A 23,118-nucleotide genomic window follows, 5' to 3' on the forward strand; every position below is an offset into this window, starting at 1 on the left:
TTTGGGTTTCTTTTCCACATTTTTTCTACCACCTTAATACCATTTGCTTTACTATATGATAGGCTACCAGATCCAGAGAAATGAAAATACTTTCTAGGTCTACATTACCTTCAGATTCCAGTGAATCAGACGCATTAAATACAAGCTTAACTCCAACTTACTTTTACCCTATGATTTTGATGGTCTTAGACTGCTACACTACTTGGAACATAAGAATTAGTGAAATCCAGTTTCCTAAAGTCTTGCACCTTGGGAGTCCCATAAAATACAAGTTTCAGTGACCACTTGTATGTTGTTGGAGCATTTATAACATATGCGCCTGATATAGATCTGTGGTATCCAGTCAGGTTAGCTCATGTTGCAGTATTTTCTGTCGGGCACACTTTCCAATTTCTTTCTCCTACCTGAATATTTTCATAAACTTGACAGAAATTAACTTTACAACCTCTTGATCTCTACCGTACTTGGCTGAAAACAGAAAACATTCACAAATTTTAGGGGATGAAAGAGAACAGCTCAAAACATGGGCAAATGAGCCCATTTGCCCAGGAAATCTGTCTAAAAATATACTTTGCTAATGAGGTCACTCACATAAAAAATGTATGCTGATAGCAGTGCATGGGGAATAAGCAGCCATGATGCTACATAAGGGGCAGGTCTGGGGAGAGCTATATCAGTTAAATCAGAAAAAATGTAAATGTTTTGAATTAATAATGTTACAGCTTCTGCCGAGCTGCCTGCAGAACCAGAGCTCTCACATATTGACAGCAACAGACCAAGTGGAAAATCACATAAACTTTTTTCTTGACTTCTAGCTGCAAGCTCAGGACTCCATTACAGCTCCCTGCATAGGCTGCCTCCCTCCCTCTGCCCCCAGGCTTACCAGTGTACAGAGCCAGGAGTTTAACTCCTGCGGATGTCCCTGTACCACTATGTAAAATACCAGCTGTTGAGGTTTCTGAGCTGCAGAGGAGCCTGTGGAGGGAAAGCTTTAAAGCAGTGCAAAGGAACAGAAAGGGGAAAGAAGACTTCCATTGGCATTAGTCCGGGTGAGAGTGTCAAAGAAGTGAAAGGGATGAGTCATTCCAAAAATTACTGTAGAGGCTTCCCTGGATCTTGTTTTGATACCGTGGCCAAAGGGAGGCAAAGAAACAGGGCTGAGTGTAAGGACTGCAAAATTCACTTCTCCCACTGGAGGGCTGAGTGTAAGGACTGCAAAATTCACTTCTCCCACTGGAGGGCTGAGTGTAAGGACTGCAAAATTCACTTCTCCCACTGGAGGTCTGAGGTTAGAAGATATCATTCATCATCAGCCTGGGCCAGGAGAAGGTAGTTTCATTTCTAAATCCCATAGTTCTTTGAAATCAAGGTCCATATGTTCAGTTTCAGAAACCTATTCTTTATGAGCAGTTCTAAATCAAACACATGTTCTTGGCTCTGCGAAGAAACATCATACCTAAATTATTGCCACAGAAATTAAATATAAAATTTTGCCATGTAATTCCAGAATAACTTTAGTCTACATTAGAGAATGTTATCCATGATTATGTGTTAGATCTACGTTTAGTGTATGTGTGTTTATATGTATGTATATATAGAAGTAAATATATATACTTATGTATATCTGTATGTATATACACTGCAATCAGGAGCTAAGTAATGATACAGTCTTTGGAGCTAAGTGAGCTGGGTGTATGAACTGTAGAGTGGACAAAGAGATGATAATTAAAAATCAAGCACCGAGATATTTTTATTTATTCAGTGACTTTGTCCTAATATGGACAGAGGATGAGATGACCTCAGTCTACTAGCCAACTTTGTTCCCTCCTACGTAGAAGAGACTTTGCATTTTCCAAAATGAATGGATTAATTATTAATTAATCACCAGAGGTAGTGATTTTCATAAAGTTGACTTTAGCGTATGCATGAGCTACTTTGGTCATGCTGAGCTGTCATATCTATGCATATAAATGCAGCGGATTATAAGATTCATTCCAGTATAGATTCCTCTGCATAACATTCCTAAATAAGAAACTGTGTCTCTAAGACATATGAAGATATAAAGTAGTTGCTAGAAAAGGAACTAAGTGTAGCACTGCACATTAATGTAGGGTAGTACTTTCTCCAGATCTTTTTCTTGTGTCAGCAAATCAAATACTTTTTATCCAAGATCATGATAGCTGAAATGTTATGTAGGGTCAAAACTTAGATATATTGCACTAATGTGTTAGCTTTTCTTCTTTTGATTGGGACTGACTAATGTGACAGTAAGGATTATTTTCCTATGTCAGCACTGTAACTATCAGAGTATTTCCTAAAGTCCATTTAAAAAAACAAAGATGAATGGGCAATATTAGATTGTCCATTTGAATGTTTTCAAAGCATTAATGAAACTTCACTATGTTTATTTCAAAACTGATTTTTTAAAAAACAAGTGTTTCTTCATTTCCATCTGAAAGTGCTAATTGCTCAGTTCCTGTACCTTAGAAAACAATGACGTATGTCAGAAAGAATTTGTCATTCAGACTCAAAAGCTGTATAACATTTTCTATTACATTTCTACACCTACTGTTTCACAATTGTTCAAAAATATATATTTTTCTTAACTTTAAATACGCCCCAAAATCCAAGCACATTCCTCATCAAACAGGCTGACTTTCTACATCATGATCGTGAAAGGATTTTGAATGTTTTCAGCTATTAAACATTACTTAGTACATTAGATAAGACTGGCCATAAGTGCTTTGTAAGTTCTTGAGGAACGACAATTGAATGAATAATGGATAAATCTCTTTCAGTAGCTGAAGATCATTGGCAGGATTTTTTTGGGGGAAAAAGATAGTATGATATGTTTTTAAAATTAGAATTATGCTCTGTAGCACAGGAAGACAGAAGAATCAGTGACAAATTATTACGTTGTAACTGTGACTCATTTAAAAATCTCATTATAACAACAGATAAATGGAAAGTGATTTCACTCAGTGATATACGCACTTGGTTATATACTTTTCATTAGATCTTGATTTTTCCACATACAGAATTACCTTAAACTGAGACACATTTTCTCTCAAAAAAGCATTGACACTTCAAAATATTGTATGAATTATTGAGTGGTTAAAACCTAAAAAATAGGTGATTATAGATTATTTTTTGAGGAAGATTTAGTACTGACAGATTAAGCAAGCAAACTGCGTATACATGGACTACAAATACAATATTAGAGAGAGGTCTGAAATTTTATCATGAGCATCTTATTTTTTTTACTTTCTTAAAACCAATGGAAGCTACTGTGTTCACTTCTAGATCAAATGCAGCAAGGGAAAAAATATTTTCCTTGAGCAAATTAACTTGGACAGAGCAAAAAATACTGATAATATTGATCTTGTTAAGTCTGAGCTTCAGCTTAATTGCACTGACCACATAAAGAGCTTTAAGAAATAATTTTAACTCCGTGGTGCACTGAAAAGAATGAAATCTAATAATCAAGACCATTTCAATAATAAATTGGAGGTTATGATAATTAATTATATAAATGCAGAAGCCCTCTGAAGTAAAATGTTTTGGTTTTGCATCAGCCATCCATCAAAGAGGGGAGGACATCCTGCACTGTGACCTTGCCCATGACCCCAAACCCCACACCCTTCAACCAGTGACACTGGCCTGGGGTATGAGCAGGAACCTGCAATTGCAGGTGCTGCCAGCACCATCCATGACTGCAAACGGACAGTATTCAGGCTAAACCACTCATTTGCAGTTTCTCACTCCCTGCCGAAGTCTCTTAATTTCTCTAAGAGGCCATGGTTCCTCATTGCAGGGCTCAGCAGAAAAATTCAAAACTGATAGCCCTCTGCAACCAACAAGAGCATTTGGGCTCTGAAAGGGGAGATTCTGGGAGTATTGCAGCACTAAACGGTTTGCTAGAGGGCCCATATACTGCAGCGTTCCCTTCAGAGGAGTGAAGGCTTGGTGGGCTGGCTTCAGTCATTAGGGGAATCAATCCCAGCCCTACAGAGCCGAGCTTTGCCTAGTATTCAACTCCTCCTGCACAGACCCAAATTGCTATTTCATCAATGAGCAAAGAACTGTTATGGGAAAAAGGCACATTTTCAACAAGTCCAGCTCAAGGTCATTTTACTTACTATGGACTCTGATGCAGTAGCCCACCAAACATCCCAGGATGAATTATAGTGCTTATGTCTGTTTTATTCACTGTGGAATGCAATTTGTGTTCTCTAATATTTTGATACAAGGACATTGCACGCTTTAATTTTTTTAATAAGAATAGTAATATTAACATCTTCCAAACTTACCATACCTTGCACCGGTCCTTTGTCCATGATTTCTTTCATTATGTCAGTTTCCTGAAGGGAGGCGAGAGCAACAGCAGAGAGAGCAAGGGAAGATAATATATTCTATTAAATAAAATTAAACCCCATACTAATTTATTGTTGTGTACATACACACACACACCTACTGTATAAATGTACCGTTGTACTTGTATTTCTGCCAGAGAATATTTAGATTATTTGGTTCGCCAAGTGAACAAAACCTTCAGAAACATGTTTAAGAAGCATTAATGCCCAGTTATGACTACATACTGTCTTTTTTATCTCTACATTCTATAGGATCACAAAGCAGCACCATTAAAGAGATGATTAAGAAACTATAAAGAGTTTAAACTCTTCTGGAAATACAAGGGCATATCAAGGAAAATGCACAGCTCTAGTCTTCAAGTAAAGTGAACATATTTCCATATGCCAGATAATTTTCAAGCCCCAAAGCAGAAAAGTAGATGAGACAATGGATGAACAACAACATGAACTTACTTTTGAGGAGACCCTGTAGTGAGAGGCACACCGGTATAACCGATTGGATTCTTCTAAAGCATTGGGACATGGTCCATTTGTATAGTTTTTTCCATATTCACTTGACACATAACAGCGATTTGCACCTGATAGCTCCAGGTGATTGTTCCAAAATGATGGATAACAAGCATAGGATACAACCCTGTTCAGATATTAAAAAAAATTAAAAGTTGATAAGAATCATAGAATTATAGAATCATAGAATCATTTAGGTTGGAAGAGACCTTTAAGATCTTCAGGTCCAACCATTAACCCAGGACTGCCAAGCCCATCACCAAACCATGTCTCTAAGCACCACACCTATGTGTTAGCTTGCTTAAACATTTTCGCAGTTCTATTTCAAGCTTTTAAATATTTTACAACTGTCATATTTACAGAGTCCCTCCATCTTCAAAGGTGTGAATGTCTCATGTCTTCAGCTAGAAGGTGTTTGCTTCGATTCGTAGGCACTATGTTTATGATTAAGTTTCAGTTGCAGTAGTCCTCTCCCCACCCTTCTCTAGAGAGGTAGGGTAGAAAATGTTTTAACACTTGTCACCTAGTACATTCATCTCATTAATGATGCATTAAAATTCACATTGAATAAGATCAATAAATTACCAATGATGTCAACAGGATCCATTTAGCAAAAATGTCCTCTGAAATGGGCATATTTGCAGCAGAAAAAATATAAGGGAAATAAAGCATTTTCTAGTTTTATCTACATTTTCTAAAAGAATGCTGGTGAAAAGCTACAGGTCTTCTTATTTCCTTCAGCTAAAAAGTCTCTGACCTTTCATTTTTCCTGACAATATAAAGAGAATAGTTTCTCCCATTTCTGTGAGCATTTGTTGTGATTAAAAATCCTATACTTGTTTTTAAAGTTTTGGGTACAAATAATTGGTTTCCTGTTTGCATATGAGTAAATGTGGTGCTTCTTCTCAAGACAGGTATAACCCTTATTGATTAATGCCAATAGTACTACTAACAAGCTTCTGGAAGGAGTGTACCCCCTTAACTGAACCTCTACTACTAGAATCCATGGGAGATAGCTACAAGTGAGAACATAGTCTCAGAAGATGTTAAGCGCGGAGCTTTTGGTAAGTTAGTGACCAATGCAACCACAGATCAGTACTAGGGAAAGTATTTAGACAGGGGCTGGTGACTGGGTTCCTCCATCTTGATTCACAAAGGGAAATAAAAATAATAAATTATCTGGAGTGATGCTGTCAGGAAAGACTTGGTCCAGATCGAAACACTGACAAAATATATAACATAGAACAGGTAAGGTGAGATCAGGTAAGTACCAGAAAGGTGGGACTCACTGTGATTTTACAGCTTTTCTCTTTTGAAGTAACATTCAGACTATTCTTTCCTTAAAGGAAAGATAGGTTTATGCCTGGAAGTGAATGTGGACCGAAGGACAAAGACAAACTTTGTGACTTGTTAAGTGGCATCCAGTGTGTGCAAAAGGCTGGGGACTCTCCCAGGGCGCTCAGGCCCCAAGGATTCTGTCAGGTCCCGGTTATTGATAGTAATGAGACACTCAAGGAAACTAAAATGACAGATTGTGCCATGATATCACATGGGTATGTGTCTGGTCTCTACATCTCCTGAAAACATCCTGGCAATTTTGTAGCAAAGCATCTATCTCAAGGTGTTTCCTAGATGCTAAGAGAGCTTTCACTCACAGATACAGCAGTTACATTTTTCTCACCCCTTATTATAAAATTGCATTAAAACTTTTTACTTCAGGGTTTTGGAATTTATCTAAAAGAAATATGACTCATTTTTCACACTTGTAAATTAAATTCTATATTCTACAAATACGTTAATTTAAAAATACTACGTCAAGTAATCACTGGGCAGCTTCTATTCTAACAGATTTCAAAACCACAAAAATCCATCTATGAAAAGAATCATGGGGGAAATGTGCAATATCAAATATATGAATCATATTTATTGCTTTGAATGAAACAAAGAGAACTCTTGGAATAACAAAAAAAAGCTTCATCTGTCTGACATGTTTCGAGTTGCAGGCTTCAAAGACTCAAAAGCATTTGACACTGATGTGTTCAGAGGAGTGATCGTGGAGGAGCTGTGATAACTCGCCTGAGACTTAAATCCATGTTAATTTTGGATTTGAAAATCTCCAGAATGCTAAATCAAATAAGCTTTGAAGCACAATTTAAGAGCCCTCGTTGCACCCAAGAATGTAGAGGGACAATGAAAATAAGACATGGTTTCAAGGAAAGGTAAGGAGAGGTTCTAATTCTTTACCCTGGCAATACATCAAATGAACTGCTGCTTCATGCAGTGTTTGTTTCTTTCAAGCAACTTATCCTGAATTGTACAGCCATTTTGACTGTTTGACTAACTGAATCCTTTTTATTTCAATAAAGTGAAGGAAACAAAACATATATTTAAAATGCACTTGCTAACAATCTGAAATACCCAAATAAAGGCACACTGAATCTTCCACTTATTATTTTATCCTTTCTGTGAGATCCTGGGACCTCTTAGTTTTCTACAGTATACTCATAGATGTTTCCGAAGCAATATAAACATTTCTGTGATTATGCCATGGAGGCCTATGAAAGGGTTTCTTTTAAAGAGCATAATTAAATAGTTCAGTGAAGCAGAATATTTTAAAATGGGCAGCCCTATAAATAGGATATGTATTCAAGTAGCTTGCCAATTGTACTGTACTTTCTGAATCTGAAGAACTGAAAACTGTATTTTCCACACAATATTGAGGATAGTTATGTTTGCCTATGTATACTTAGGATTTTTATAAGATAAGCACATACGTGCTTCAACTACTTTGAATAAGACACTAGCATTTAACATAGTAGAAAAATGGACCCTGAGAAGAATGTCTTTTTGCTTACTAAATTCTTTCTGCCCAAACTACACCAGCACACCCGGAAGCTGCAAAAAGCAATAGTTCTGCCTGCATGAAAAGGGATCCTCCATCCAAGGTTTTTAGGCTGCCATTGCTTAGGTCCTCAGTCTACTCACTGGCAAACCCTTTTAAACCCTTCTGAATGCCTGAAGGTATTCTGGATTCCCAGATTTCCAACGGGGAATGGTAAGTATTTGGTCCAAATATACAGGGGTTGTTGTTACTAATTTTAAAATTTATTATGCTTTGTTTCTATTGCCAGGTGAAGCAAATTTTTTGATTATGTCTGTATACATATATAATGTTTATAAAATGTATCTGTCTTTATATACATAATCATTCTAGTCACCACTGATCACAGATTTCCAAAAGAAATAAAGGATTGCTGCTTAGTGCAATCAGGCCTGCAAGGCAGGAAAGGTGAGCAAATACAGTCCTCAGAGCATGATCTAGCATAAGCAGGCAAGGAGTAAATGATTGAAAGCCAGTGTAAGGAATGGTATGATACCTGTTCCCCAGGTGGACTTAGAAACACCTTGGAGGGATACAACAGAGGAGAAATTCCTTCCTGGGGTAGGGATTTTTTTTCCCCGCCTTTCAGTTGGATTGTTCCACTGAAGTTACCACAGGTTCTGAATAGATGGGTCTTACTTCTGTGGCAAAAGAAGTGAAGCACCAAATGCCACACTGGCGCACTGGGAGCTGTGTGGTAACCCAGACGTGTTGACTGATTCTGAACCAACAGTCACTTCTGAATCTTTTCACTAACCACAGTTTCTGCACTCACAATTAACATATTTTAACAGCTTTTTGCTAAACATGAGCTTGTATGTGCTGAAGCATCAGCACAACAGTAAACATTAAAAACATTTGAAGAAGACCTTGCCAGAAGAGTCACAAAAGAAAAAGAGAAATAAATGTGTGTTTACGTGCACATTTACATACAAGTATTCAAAAATACTACTAGAAGCAAGCGGCATCTAGTGAGAAGCAGTGAAATCTGTGAAGTGTTCATACATTCTTGGAAGAATTCATCTGATGTCATGTTTATGTGCTCAATGAAAACTTTTGTGTTTATATTGTATTTATAGGTTTGTGAGATGAGAACATAATCTATTTTTTAGATTATATTATTAGCAAGTTGGTCAAAACTAGTAACAATAATATTTTTTTCATACCCTGCAACTGCTAAGAGCCCAACGTAGAAGTTGGAATAAGCTCTGATTAGAAGCAGTATTTACTTTCAAGTGTTTATAACATTTTTACTACTTGGAAATGAAACGTTTCTTCTTCATTCTTAAAGATTATAAGATTTTAAGTTCCCTCAGCAGATAAAATAAATGTTTTCAAACCACACTGATTCCTCCCAAATTATGGCTTGTAACTGAAATGCCTAAAATTAATAATAATTAGAAGTAGAATACAGATTTATTCTTTAATGAATGGAGGAAGAGAGAGAGTCAGTAAGAGTTAAACAGTGATTCAGCTCATAACAGATTTCACTGTTAATTGGGTGCTCAGTGATTCTGAAAAGTCAGGTCTCAGCACTAGTCTAACCTCACTGAGCTTTATGAAAGTCTTCCATTGACTTAATTGGGGATAGTTTAGGCCAGTACTCGATTTTCCTGAAAATCTATCAAAAACCTGAGATAAGCCTACTTCAGAAATCAGAAAACCAGAAGATTTAAAACAGCATTAAACACATGCTGTGAAAATATACAAGCCCACACAGAAGATCAATATGCTTTCTCCCTATTGCAGAGTGTGGAGATAATGAAAAAAATGATTGCAATATACTGGTTCATAAAATAAAAGTAGTCTGAAAGCATGAGGAGACAAGCACTATAAATAGGTCTCATTCAAAAGACACTTCAGACTCCTATTCCATAAATTTCCAGTTTTTCATTGTCAAAGGTAAAGAGTTTAAGCTAAAAACAGTTATTAAATAATCAGTCCAGTGAATCAAAAATTTTAACTGATTTTTTTATATACTATTTGCTCTTGGCCACTGTCAGAGACCCTTTCTCAGACTCAGCATAGCCATTCCTGTGTTCCTCCAGGATCTGTCCTCACAGATATTTTCCTTAAGGTGTTTCTTTGTGTCTGGAACTGTTGGAACAGAATTTGAAATATTTGAATTTCAGGAAAGAAAATCAGGATTTAGAAATGTTGTTTATAAAAACAAGTATGTAGAGGTATTTTTGTGTGTGGTGCTTTGATGGTGAATCCAATGACGGAGAGTAAGAATGGGTAGCAGGAAAAGGTCTGTGAGAGCATGACGATGTTGTACATGTTGGAGCTGGCTCCATGGGGACCAGAAAGCTTAAAATGACTAAGAAAATAGTGTTGAACTGCAGAGATTTATTGGGGATCTAGCTAGTCTCCAAAAATTTGTGATGGTTCTGACACCTACTCTGCAGGTCCTTTACTCAGTCAGCTGCAAGAGGCTGGTGAATACCATGAGGCATCTCAGGTGACTGAGCAATAATGCAAGTATTTAGGAGTCAACACAAGTTCACAGGTGTGCTCTGGTGAGCTGAGGTGACCTGTCAGTATGCTTCCAGGCTTATACCAGTCAGAAAGACTGCCCTGCACACCACTTTCACACTGGTACTCTGCGGTCAGGCAGGGGGCAATCTTGTCGCTACTGCATTCACACCAGCACGAGGTCCTGGCTGGGTACAGCTAGGGTGAAAATGAAGTGCCTCATACAGCTTCAGTCTGCCTTGCTTTCCTTATAGAAATAAGTTAACTCTTGTATACTGAAACCACCTCTGCAGAACAGGCTGGGTCACTGACTACACTGCTTCAGATAAAAAAAAAAAAAAATGCAGCTTTCTGGTGCAGGAAGAATCTTATTATTATGGGCTCATGGTGGTGTAGGGAAACCAGCATGAGGAGGGGGAAATAAAGAAAATTGGGTCCTAATAGAAGCATAGTATTAAAGCAATCTTTTTAGGGTAAAATGCAGCTATCACCTTCAGGATGGTTGGCATGCATGGAATCTACATCACCACAGTTCCCTAAGCAACACATCCTGCCAGCTCAGCACATGCTGGTAGGAATGACAGAAGATGGAGCGGAGTGGAAACACAGCAGCCATGCTCTGTTGTGCTCCCTGCAGGAACGGGAACTTGATGGCACCACACAGCAGATAAGCTGCATACCAGCTGTCACATGAAGGATCCACTAGATGTCCGTGGCTGAGTCAACCATTGTGGCAAAATGACTTTCCTCAGATGAAATAATCTCATTGCAATACTGGCACACACCTCTATCTCAGAGTTACCTGCCTCCACGGTACTACTACACCTCACTGGGCACACTATAACAGTTAATAACAATATGTATGACTAGAGTCACTCAAGCCCCACCTAAACCCGATGGAAATGGGCTAGTCCTGGACTGAAGTAAATCCGGGCAGGGGTGGGGGGAATTGTTGTCTAAACTCCCAGATTACCCAAGTCTGACTCAGTCTAAACTCCCAGATTACCCAAGTCTGACTCAGTGTTCACAAAGCTAAGTGAATCTGACCCACTCTAAAGTTGTTATGAATTGAGGGACTTCTAATCAAGGTAGTCAGACTTGGGAAGGATAAGAAACAAAGAACAGACAGTGAAAACACCACCGTTATCTAAGTTACACAGAAAGAAGCCTCCAAACAAGGAAAGTCCTAGCTATGAGAGGAAACAGGATGATAAGATGTTGCCAATCCACTGACATCAACAGAAAATTAGTTGAAAAGAAGATAAAGACAACAGTGGTAGTGGGAGATCACGACCTCCAACTCAAATAACACCCCCAAAAGAGGGCAAATCCTCACTTGAGGAGCATGTGTAGAGAACCTCAGTAGTGCTTTCCGAGGATGCATACTAATTTGCATCAAAAATGAGAAACTTGTAACCAATCCTATGTATGATAAATGAATATGTAACATACTATAAAGTGTAAAAGGCGGACAGATGAGGGGAGAAGTTAGGGAAGACTCCTGGGACAGTCGGCAGGCTGAACCTGCCTGCTTGCCCATAGGAACGCCTAGTGGGTAAGAATCTGTTTTCTATAACTAACATATGTTAGCTGTTCCTAGATATAGCATCTAAAGTGTGCTTTACAGCCAGTGTATTTATCACCAGCAATCTTCAAACATTATTAATATAAAATTGTGGCAGAATAAAGAGTGCTATTCTAGAAACTGTTAGTGTTAATCCTTCGTGAGTGGTTGCAGTGGCTGGCAGTGGGTAACGTATTCAAATGAAGTGAGAAGACCCGCTGAGGAGTCCCCCTTGTGCTGTTGGTGTGTTTCCCTGAACAAGTCAGTCAAATTGCCCTCCAGTCCAGCAGGACTGTTCAGTGAAGGGTCCCTATGGCAGGACACTGACAGACTGGTCAGGCAGAAGGGTCTTGGCTTTCCTGGGGTGCTGATAGATCAAACACTAGTGGTTGAGAAAATCTCCCCTCCTGCCCTTCACATGACAGGTGTGCGTATACAGGGAATACAGTCAGAGGGAACAGAAGACTAGGAAGTTGTCCTATTGCTGCATTCTTTAGGGTTTTTCCTCTAAAAATAACTTGCTTCAGCTGTTGTGGATATTACACATTAAAATGGATCTCTTATCTACACCATTAATTCTTGTGCTCCTGTCCTTAACATAGGTAGGCAAGCAATCAGTTCAGTGAGAAAGAATTGTATTTACTCTCTTAGCAGCATGAGCTACTGATTAAAAGAAGCCTGTTCTTCTAGTTACAGAAAAGTTGCTATAAATGTTAAGCTATAACTTTCATTTTTTTCATGAATGAAGCCTTCGCCTTTACTCCTGTGAGCTGCTGATGGACATTCGCTGGATGGAATCCATTACTGCCCACTAACCACTTACCTAAACGGTGTCCCACTCAAAATCTAGATCAAAACCAGTTTAGTATTTAAACCCTGAGACAGAAAGACAGAGGAACACTTGATATAAACTCTCCCCATAACAATACAAAATCCTTGTCAGATCAGGAATACTTTGATACATGTGAAGAAAGCAGAATGATCACTTTGTATACTGTGTCCATGTGAATGACAGCGCTTTGGTCTTCACCTGTACCCCCAGGCTGCCATGTCAATGACATCTGATGCACCACAACTGACATTCTTTTGTTTTTTCCATGGTTTGGTTGGTCGGTTTTTAACTAAATTTAAATGTTGACAGCCAGCACACCTGAGATCTCTGTCTGTCAGATTTGAGTATATCAAAGACAAAGTAAGGGATGACAGTGTATGAAAGTGAGAGAGGAAATAGATATTGGTATGGAATAGGAAGTATTATTTTTTTCTGATAATATGAGAAATAGCAGAATGTAATTATACCATATATAAAATCTGGTTATTGCAAATTCTCCTGGAAGCTATTTCCAGGCACATGAAGTTCAAGGAGTTGTCTGGGAACAGGCAGCACAGATTTATCATGGCAAATTATGCTTTACCATGATGAGATGATAAGATGAGATGGTGTGACCATGATGAAATGAAGAGAAAGAAAAGCAGTAGATATAATTTACCTTGACTTTAGGAAGGTTTTCAGCATTGTCTCCTGTGGTGTTTTTCTTGTTTATTGGACTAAATAAGTTGCTTACTAGGTCAGTAACTGAACTGGACTGGCATGCTGAAAAGTCGACAGATCAAAGTGACTGGTGTCTGTTTACTAGAGGCATTTCTCAGGAGTCAACACAGCTGCAACACTTTTGCATGTCTATTAGCAATCTGGAAGTGGGACATAAGGGGTCCTTAGTAAATTTGTGGAGGATGCCAGACTGATGGGGAGTGGTTAGTGTGCAGGGCTGCCATTCAGAGCAACTTTAACAGGCTGACAGAAAACTCACGAAAATCAACAAAGGCAGAAGCCAAATCCTGCCTCTCAGCCAGAGCTGCCCATGCAGCAATACTGGCAGGTCACTGCCTGTGTAGAAAGCATTTTCATAGCAAAGGACCTAGGGTCCTGATGAACAGAAAGTTGATTGTGGGCCAGCAGTAGGCCCTCTCAGCAAACACGGACAATGGGTTGTGCGAGCAAGAATATAGCCAAGACATTGCAAAAAGTGATTATTCCCCTTAAATCGTCACTTAGGAGGGTTACTTTTAGAGTACTGTGTTCAGTTATGGGATCCCCAGTAAAGACACTGACAAACAGAGCAAGCCCAGTGGAAGGCACTTATGAGGCTGAAGCAAATGATATGCAAGGAGGGGCTGAGGCAGCTGGATTTGTTCAGCCCAGAGAAGAGAAAGCTAACAGAGGGTCTCATTACTGTCTTCAACTACATAAGGAGAGGTCACAGAGGAGACAGGACAAGACCCTTCTTGGAGATGTACAGTGAAAATTTGAGAAGTACCAGTCACAATATGTACCAAGGAAAGTGCTGACTAGGTATAAGAAAAAAAATATTTGACCACAAGAGTGGTCAGACAAAATAACCTGCCACAAGAAAGGTTGTAGAACTTCCATCCTTGGAGCTATTCAAAATTTGACTGGGAACACGGCCCAGCCAGCCTGGTCTAATTTCAGAGTTAGTCATGCTTTGAGCAGAACATTGGACTAGGTGACCTCCAAAAGTTCATTCCAACCTAAATTATTCTGTGATTCTATAAATTACTATGTGTAATTTTTTTAAAAAAAAGCTTCTAGCTATTCACATGGAGTGTGAGAGCTGTTAAGGTTGCTTAGTCTGACCTGAAGGAAGAAGGATCTAGGTATACTCCTTGCTACAGTGTTGAATTCTGGCACAAGTTTGGGATGGGATGTTTACAATTTCCTTTATAGAAAGATAATGTTTGATCCTTTTGAATATTTCAAAATGTTGCCTCATGCAACTGGCTGCTTACTCAAGGCTGTTTAACATGAAGAACCTGTAACCCAAGAACCATAGAAGTTTTGAGTCCACTTACAGTATTCCCTTTGATATAAAAAAAAAAAAAACTTTCTTGTCTTGCTGTTAGAGAGGCTATAATTTCCCTCAGTTGCATTACAGCTAATGACATCTAGATGTAATGAGACTTAAATGGGAGCTAGGTGGTTGCAGAGTTTTCTCACTGAGCCCTCATTCAGAACAGTCTTCATTTATTTCTTTGGGAATACTTCATAGCTCCTCGGCTTCATGAAGGTGATTTAAGAAGGTGTAAATGGGAGAGTGATAGTTTTCATGAAGTAATACAGTTATCTGACCTAGGACAGGGCTAATGCATCTTTTTTGAAAGATCAGAAATCCTCATTGTAACACAAGCAACATTGTAACATGAACAACTGGTTCAAGTTAAAATAATCAAAACAGATAGATAAAATATTTACCCATGTGTTTTCAGATATCTCCAAGCACCATCAATACTTCCACCATTACATCCATACTGATTCCTGGTATCACAAGAGATCAAATTCTGAGCAGAAAGGTTGTCTGTGATCTGACCCTCAGAATGAATTGCTATTCTATCTGCCGCAACACCTGTTTTGAAATAAATTTTCCATTGTCAAAACCAAATAATTTCTCACAATTTCACATTGGTTGTTGTGAAAGAGGGACTGAAATACAACCTCGGTATTTTCTCTCTGTGCAGATGTCTGTCTTTACAAAACAATAAGGATATAAACTGCACAGACTTCTGAGAGAGGACTGTGAAACTGCAAAGCATCATGAGCAACTTCGCTGACATATTATAAATCCATAGATTTACTGTTTATCATAAAGTCCCACATTCCTAAACATCAGATAAAGCATTTACATAATTTAGTCTGATAGTCTCTACTATGTATATAAATGCATATTCATCTCTTCTTGACTTCAGCAGAAGATGCAAATGCTCCCCCACCTCTCTGCAGCCTAATCTCATAATCTCTTTTCTTTCTTTTCTACCTTTGCTTCGTTTATTTGAGAAAAAAAGAAAAGCAAAAATGAACAGTCCTATGAAGAAGAAAATTCAAGACTGAAAATACATATTGTTTTCTGGAACGAATATTTGGAAATGCTCGTATCAATGTGTAAATATGGGATGCATTGGACTCCCTTCCCTTATCACACAAAACTCTTCTTCTGAGATAAACACTTTAGATGTCTGAACTCAATCAGATAGTCGTAATTCTAAGTACTAGTATATTTATGCACTGATTTAAAGGCAGACTAGGTTAACTAAGTTGTAGATGAAATTAAGCGGCTTCTCCTTTCTTTAAAGAATGACAATGAAACAATTCTTAAGCCCCAATCCCAGTCATTACCTGTGCTTAAATTATATTTTCATTATTGTTAGCTCCTCATTTTTGAACCTGAAAATAAATTTTACGAATCCCTTGAAATCTAAAGCCCCATCAAAATCAACATTAACTTCAGTGAACTTCAGAAGATTGAACCTGCTGATGGCAGCCAACAATGACTGTGTTTTGAGCTTTTGTGAGGTGTCACATGATAAAAAAATTATTTTCATATGTGTAAAAGCTTGTTACTGAAGAGTTTTGGAATACTTTTATGAATTACTCATGATAAGAAAAAATTAATCTTACAAAGAAGGACTGAAAATTCAGAGTAAAATGCTAGATGAACCTAAACAACATGGGAATGCACCTCATAATATTTAGCATTGAAAATAATTACGTGAATTAAAAATCAGTAGATTCACTTATGAAAGTGAAAAATTACACTGAATATCTGGAAAGTGTTTCCCTCAGTGAGCTCTGTTCATCTCTCTAGTAATCTGTCAGGAGAGCTGTCAGAAACTCTCTTGGTTTTCTCTTTTAAAACTACACTGGGCAAGACATATTGGTAACAGAGTGTGTTCAGTCTGGCTCTGGCAGGGAGCTGGGGTTAACTGACTTAAACACTCCTTTCCTTCTTTTACTTTTACTGCTGTGATATAAAGAAGCAGAAGACTGCACCCATGAGGATCCACTGGTCAGATCAAGTCATATAAAGATTGATTGCATAATTTTTTTCTCTATCTTTACATAACGCAGTATGTAGTGAGATATATTTCAGCCTAAGAAAAATGAACATTCTGATCTCTGTAGCTTTTTTGGAGAAAATGACACAAACACTTGTGCTCATTTTTCATAAAACCAGAGGCTGTAGCATGAGATTGAACTGCATTACTGACATTTCTTTGCTTACAGAATTTGAAAGTATTTTGTTCAAGAAACACCTGAGCAGTTTCAGAGTTTTCCTCTCAGAAAATTATTGAAAAGATTATGTTTAATTTACTTGAGTAGTAAGGGTGGGACAATGGTAAATGCACAAATAAATAAATACATTAAAAAAAAAAAAAAAGTCTACCTGTTCTAAGCTTTCAAGGCATGCATGTAGCTGTGCAAACAGGGAATGCAGATTTTTGTAAAAGTTACTCTACCAGTTATGATAAATTGTGTTACTCAACACATTCTCTACTTTCTGCCACCAGAAAATCTCCCTACATTACACAAACTTATGAAAAGCAAAGCTTCATAGCTCAGATTGACTTTTTAAGACTGGCATAACTTAGAGAGAAAGCTGTAGCAATTTTAAATGTTCCAATTTGTTGATAAAAAGTGAACAGCAAGCTGAAATTAATTCATTACTAATCTTTACACATTTTCATCACACATCTAACATCAATCGTATTTTTAAAAGGAGAAAAAAAATATTATTACTTGCAGTTGAAAAAGCCCAGGACGCTCCACAGTTTCGTTGATCCAGAGGATCATGGATCCACTCAGGCCATGCATAAGTGGCTGCAAAAAATGCAGGAAATTTTTCTTCTGGAAGTGTGTTTCCCTAAAACAAAATGTAGGACATCTGTGTATGCTTCTATTCCTAATTTTTTCTTAAATTTTACCTTAATTTTGTTCTTAAAATTCTTAATTCTTAAACAGAGGCAACCAAAGGCTTTGGTACCTGTGGCTTCCCAAGCATCCCTGTAGTGGTTACCTTGTGGCTAGGTGCTGTGGGCCCCCCGCGAGCAGGGGCATTCTGGCACTCCACTAGCTGAGCTGGAAAGCTGAGCTCCACAGCTGCCAACCTGAATAACCTGGCCAGTTTCTCTCTGATTTTTATCTCACACAACAATTCCCTATGAAACATGTTAATTATGATCCAGCTGGCATTTTTTGAAAGAACAGCCTTCTGCTACAAATAGCAGCAAAGTTAGGTACCGGTTATCCTATTCTCCTTGACACATGGCTACAGGCAAGAAATTTTAGTTACCATGAGGGAGGCATCAGTACAGTGTATCACTGATTTTTTCACACAGAGGTTTCTCAATCTCCAGCACTTATTCTTGTTCCAGAACAAAAAAATCAGTGATTTTTCTTCTACTGTGCAATCTGATGTTGAGTCAATGAAAATTCATGGTCTGCTCAGCTAAAGCCATTTGGACAGCCTTTTTTGCAGTCTTCATCCCTCAGCCTTAATTTATGTCCTCTAAGCTTTGCAGAAATATCTGCATATGCAAGAACCATCTGGTACAACTGCTAATAATCTGCTCTGTGTTCAACTTATCAAAACCACTGACCCATTTTTTTTTTTTTTTTGCTGTTGAGCTTTGGGGAACGGTTGCTTAAGCTGCACAGGGAAATAGGAATAGCTATAGAGAATTGCAGTGTTGGTCCATCCAGTCTATCAGTTTGTCTCAAACAATAAGATCTGTTCCAGACGAAAACACAATATACAAAATATGATAATCTGTTCCTAAGCAAAACATTCCCTGATGATTCTTTTCTACTAGTAGGCTCATACCCTGAAGTACAATGGCCTCTATCCTGTTCACATTCTGTTATTTTACTTTGCTTTACTTAATCTTCTAATTCTGGGTGTCCTTGCTGCACTATATTTCTAAATTGTTTATGTGACTTATAAGACTACATACCTTTTCCTGAAGTGATTTAAACATCTGAGGCCAGTCCTTTCAAACTATTTCAGGGCTCTGGGGAACTGAACTTTACCATTTTGGCTGTATCCAGATCATTTTGTTGCGTACATTGGGAAATAGGGGTGCCTCCACCCAGCTTGTACACCTGGATTTCCCACAGAAAATCCATGGTTGAGAAGTGGGTAAGGAAAAAAGAAGCTTGCACCTCAAATCCGTATTCGACATTAGGCTGGGATACAGCACCAACAGACAGATTGATGCAGTCTGTCATATGCCCAGACCCGGTAACTCTCAAGTGCTTCCAGGTTTACTACATTAGATGCAGGCAGTAAATCCTAAATACCATTAAGGTATACTGCAAGCCGTTAAGTCACTTAAGTGCTTTTGAAAGTTTTACCTCCACTCATAACAAGCCAGTAATCTTTTCAATCTTGCTAAATTATTAATCTCATTATTTTGATTAATCACTTTCAAGTCTGCTTTTTCAAAAGCTTCTTAGATACATGGGACTTGCAACCTGAAATGACACACAGAAAGCAAGAGCTCCTTTAAAGAATACCTTGCTATGTATCATTATGTTCATTATTAATGAGCAAGCAGAAGCACAAGATTTACTTTGAAGATGGATCATACAGGTGAAATCCCAGGCAAATAGAATTTCTTTCACATGGTAAGACTGCTCACTATCAAGCAGTAAATAAGCAAAATTTGGCAAAGATTGTTTAGTACCCTTAAGTGTGCAATGACCACTTACAATGTTACAAATAAGTCAGCTGAGAAAAGCAACAATGTGTTACTTTATGTATGCCTAAACCGCTGCCAATGTATTTAATAGCCTCATATTGTAAATCCCAGAGCAAATCCCTCATTAAGCCTCAGCCTTGTCATTTAGAAATGCAGGACTGACCTGTAGCCAGAAACATTAGCTTTTTGTCTGAGAAATTGCTAACCTGATATTGAGAAGCACTGCTGTTCTGTGACAAATAGTAAGTCTATTTAACCCTTGGCCCAGCTCCAAGGACCAGCATCAGACAGCACAATGCAATCAGCAAAATTATTTTTAAACCTTCATATGTATTCTCTGCCTTGAAACAAGCAGTCTGGCCAAATCAGAAAGGTAAGTGGACATAAAAGAACACTCATACTTCAGCTATGACTTTTTCAGAAGAGTTAGATGGCCCATCAGAGAAAAAAGGCTGAAGATTACTGAATTTGCAAATGTGAAAATAGTTTTTTCTGAGGGAAAGCAAAAAAAAAAATTTTTCATCTAGGGAAAAGGTTCTGGACATCACTTGCTTTGTGAAGACAAAACAGGTTATGCACGAGCTTCAGTTTGCAAGAGAGAGATCTACAACTGCTGAGCTTTTTTGCTATGAAAAGTCATGTATCAGTGGAACAGCTGGTGTACTTTTTATACCTTCACATTACCTTTACAACTTCTTTGATACTTAATACAAAATGGTCCCTTATTACTAAAGTATGTATTCCATTTTCTTGTAAGATGGCACTTAGGAGAGCTCCTTGTTGCTGGCAGGTGCAGACCCCACCACTGCAGTGTACCTTCTTGCCAGAACACGTACTGACAGAATACCACCAAATATGTATCACAATGTGTTTTAAAGGCCTGGCAGCTAGTTTTGTGCTACACAGAACTTCAGGAATGATTACACTATCTCCTGTAGTGAGTAAACACTTTCTAAACGTCTCCTCAGATAACACATATGACATTATTGGGAGCTTCAGCTTTGTCAGGGGTCACAACAGTTTTAGTGATGTATTTAGCTATAGATCTATGTTCAGGTCTAGCCATACTCTGCAGCAGAGGGTCCTCATTTCAGTAGTTCTTGTTCCATACCATTTTCTTTTAGGTACTTCAATTTGCCATCATGTTAAACTACACTTCCAGGGATGAGTGTCACCTTATGGAGCAGGTATAGCCTTTTGTTAATAGCAGACCTCTTAAAATCTCTGTGAGCAGCTTCAAGAAGTTTGTGTTTTCTCTAAGATGAAATGTAGCTCTGTCACTCAGTTTGATTTGAAGTAATGTTATGAAGCTATGTTTGTAGTTGGATACGTCAGTCAAAGAAACTAAAAAACTAGACTAAAAAGCCTCTGCTCCACCACCATCAGAACAAAGACTATGCCGTAGATGTAAAGAGGTCAATGCAGAAGCATTTGACATCCTTGAATCTTTTTTCCATGCAAATGAGTAAGGAGCCCCTGCTACACAAACTTGCTTGTCCCAAGCATCCCCAAAAGACAGTAGAAAATAATTAGAACAGCAGGCCCTTGGGTACCAGAAACTGTCATTTATTCCCTAAATAGTAGACCAGTAGCATGCTGAAGAAATGATTTTATTTAAAGTTAAAAAAAAAAAAAGTTTTATTTAATGAATGGGTAGCTACAGTTTTCTTTCTACATTAGCGAAACTACCAAGTTTTAATCAGGTCAGCACAAGATAAAGCCAAAAACTCCTGGACACTAATTGTAGCATTTTTATCAGCTATATATATATATATATATGTCTTTGGGCAAATGACTTGCAGTTTTCTCACTTGCAAAATGGAAAAGGCAGTAATAGTCTCAGAGAATGCATGAATATTTAATTAGTGCAAATTTATCCACAGTAACTAGTACCTTAGCCTGCAGATGAATTAGTACTCAATAAATTTACTTGAAGGTCAAGCCATTAAGGCTCGAAGAATTTGTCTGAAAAATATTAAAATTATTATTTCTGAATGTCATCATATCTTTTTACTCTCTTCTGAGCCTTCGCCTAGCTACAGCTGAAGCTTAATGGAAACACTGTCATGAAAACTCACTTTTTTAGAACTTTAGGACTTTGTACCTGTGTTAGTGTGCTTCAAAAAAATATCACCAACAGAAAATTATTTATGGAAGGTGAAGCAAGGATAAGTGTGTCTGAAAATACTTATCCTAAAAAGTGCCTGGAAGTTAATTCCATGGCCACTGTTTGTTTGCCAATTGGAAGAATCTGTCAATGTACCCCTTGTGAGCCCAAGTCATGCCATGAAATTGCTGGATCATGCAATGATAGTAGATATGGAGCTGGCTACGAGTGAAAAAAATTTTTTAAATGTTTTTGTGAAGTAATAAATGTGGTAGATGACAGGAAATTTTCTGAGGCAGAACAAGGACACTTAAAGAGGTGACGTTTTTCTACAAAACTATAGAGACAGAATGAGGGAGATTTGGAGCTTCACAGGAAGCTTCAGTGAAAAATATTTTAACATCAAGAATAACTAAGAGAGAAACCACTGGGGTAAAAGCAAGAAAGTTCTAACAATTTTGAAGAGAAGCTATGGGAAGGAGAGAGGCTCATGTATAATTTAGAGCAATTTTTCAAAAGCTCGAAGAATTCTCCAGAAGCTGAGAAAGTCATACAGATATGATTATTTTCTATTTTTAGCTTTTCTAAGTAGAGAGAAAGGTTTTTTTAGAGTCCTGTGCAAAGCTTGTGCTTCCAACAACACATAGGACTTCCTGAGGGCTAAATGCATGAATGTGCAAAGCTGGACTTCAGGAGAAGAATGCATTGAAGCTCCTTGGGTGTCTGGCAAGGCCAGAGATATTTGGGTTGTGGCTCACAGATTTCATAAAAAGATAGTAGATAGAGAAAATATGCCTGAGAAACGTACCAGTGGAACAAAAGCTGTAAATAGTGTAGCAGTTTAAAGAAGCTGCATGAAACTTAATAACAATGCTTCAATAGGCTGGACTTAATGCAGGACTACTGAGCGACCAGCTACCCAAACTGAAAGGAAAAGAGGAAATATTGCAAAGAAATTCTTGTTACCTTCCCTTTCTTGTTTTCCCAGGTGGGATTTGTCTCACCTAGCTAGGTACCTAGTAATGTAGATGTCACCCTCCGAGCCAGGTACATGATACCCACTTTTTGCTTCTGTTATATAAGCATCATACGGTATTCCTCAAGATAAAAAGCCAACAACAAATCAACCCCAAGTCTCTTGAGCCTCAATGCACTTTGCTGGTAATTTGTGGCAGATACTTACTAAAGATTGCACTAAACTCTTTTATGTCATTGTCTTATTTTGACTTGCCATCTTCAACTGAAGCAGATCCTTCTTTGGCTGCAAAAAGTAGTCTAGCGAATTATACAAGGCAAAACTCCAAAGCTTAATTTCTGTCAACTTCTTGCTCTGACAATCCCCCTTAATGTAATTTTGAGCAAGCTGGCCAGTCTGGGCCACAACCCAATGCCTCACCATGCTGGCGCAGGGAACTGACTTTGTGTGAGGCAAAGAACCAGTTTGCATCAAGAAAGTGTTAGGATTGTTAGAATCGTTGTGGAGGCACATGACCCTCCCCCTCTTTCCCAGATTCCCTCAAGTGGTATCTCCTCACTGCTTGTGCTCCCCACAAGGTCTTCCATGATGTGGAAACCCTTCTGCCATAACACACAAAGAACAAGGATTAATTGTTGACTTCAAATAGATAATCAAATGTTAATACTTGCCTGAACTATATAG

At 38.1% G+C, this 23,118-nt stretch overlaps 1 protein-coding gene across 5 annotated transcripts in view; it reads right to left on the reverse strand.

Annotated features, from left to right (window-relative positions):
* The window catches only part of TINAG (tubulointerstitial nephritis antigen), a 50,652-nt gene that overhangs the window by 18,840 nt on the left and 8,694 nt on the right, over positions 1-23,118 (reverse strand). For 4 of the 5 annotated variants that reach the window (XM_055713634.1, XM_055713633.1, XM_027809166.2 and 1 more), the window contains exons 5-8: positions 17,391-17,514; positions 15,072-15,222; positions 4,827-5,007; positions 4,316-4,361 (exon numbers count right to left, since the gene is read on the reverse strand). In XM_055713634.1, the coding sequence (XP_055569609.1) occupies positions 4,316-4,361; positions 4,827-5,007; positions 15,072-15,222; positions 17,391-17,514 (502 nt within the window). Of the gene's footprint in view, positions 1-4,310; positions 4,362-4,826; positions 5,008-15,071; positions 15,223-17,390; positions 17,515-23,118 lie in introns of all 5 variants that reach the window. The other variant, XM_027809167.2, reaches the window with a different exon arrangement.

The sequence above is a fragment of the Falco cherrug genome, chromosome 6, assembly GCF_023634085.1.
Source record: "Falco cherrug isolate bFalChe1 chromosome 6, bFalChe1.pri, whole genome shotgun sequence".
NCBI classification, from domain to species: domain Eukaryota; kingdom Metazoa; phylum Chordata; class Aves; order Falconiformes; family Falconidae; genus Falco; species Falco cherrug.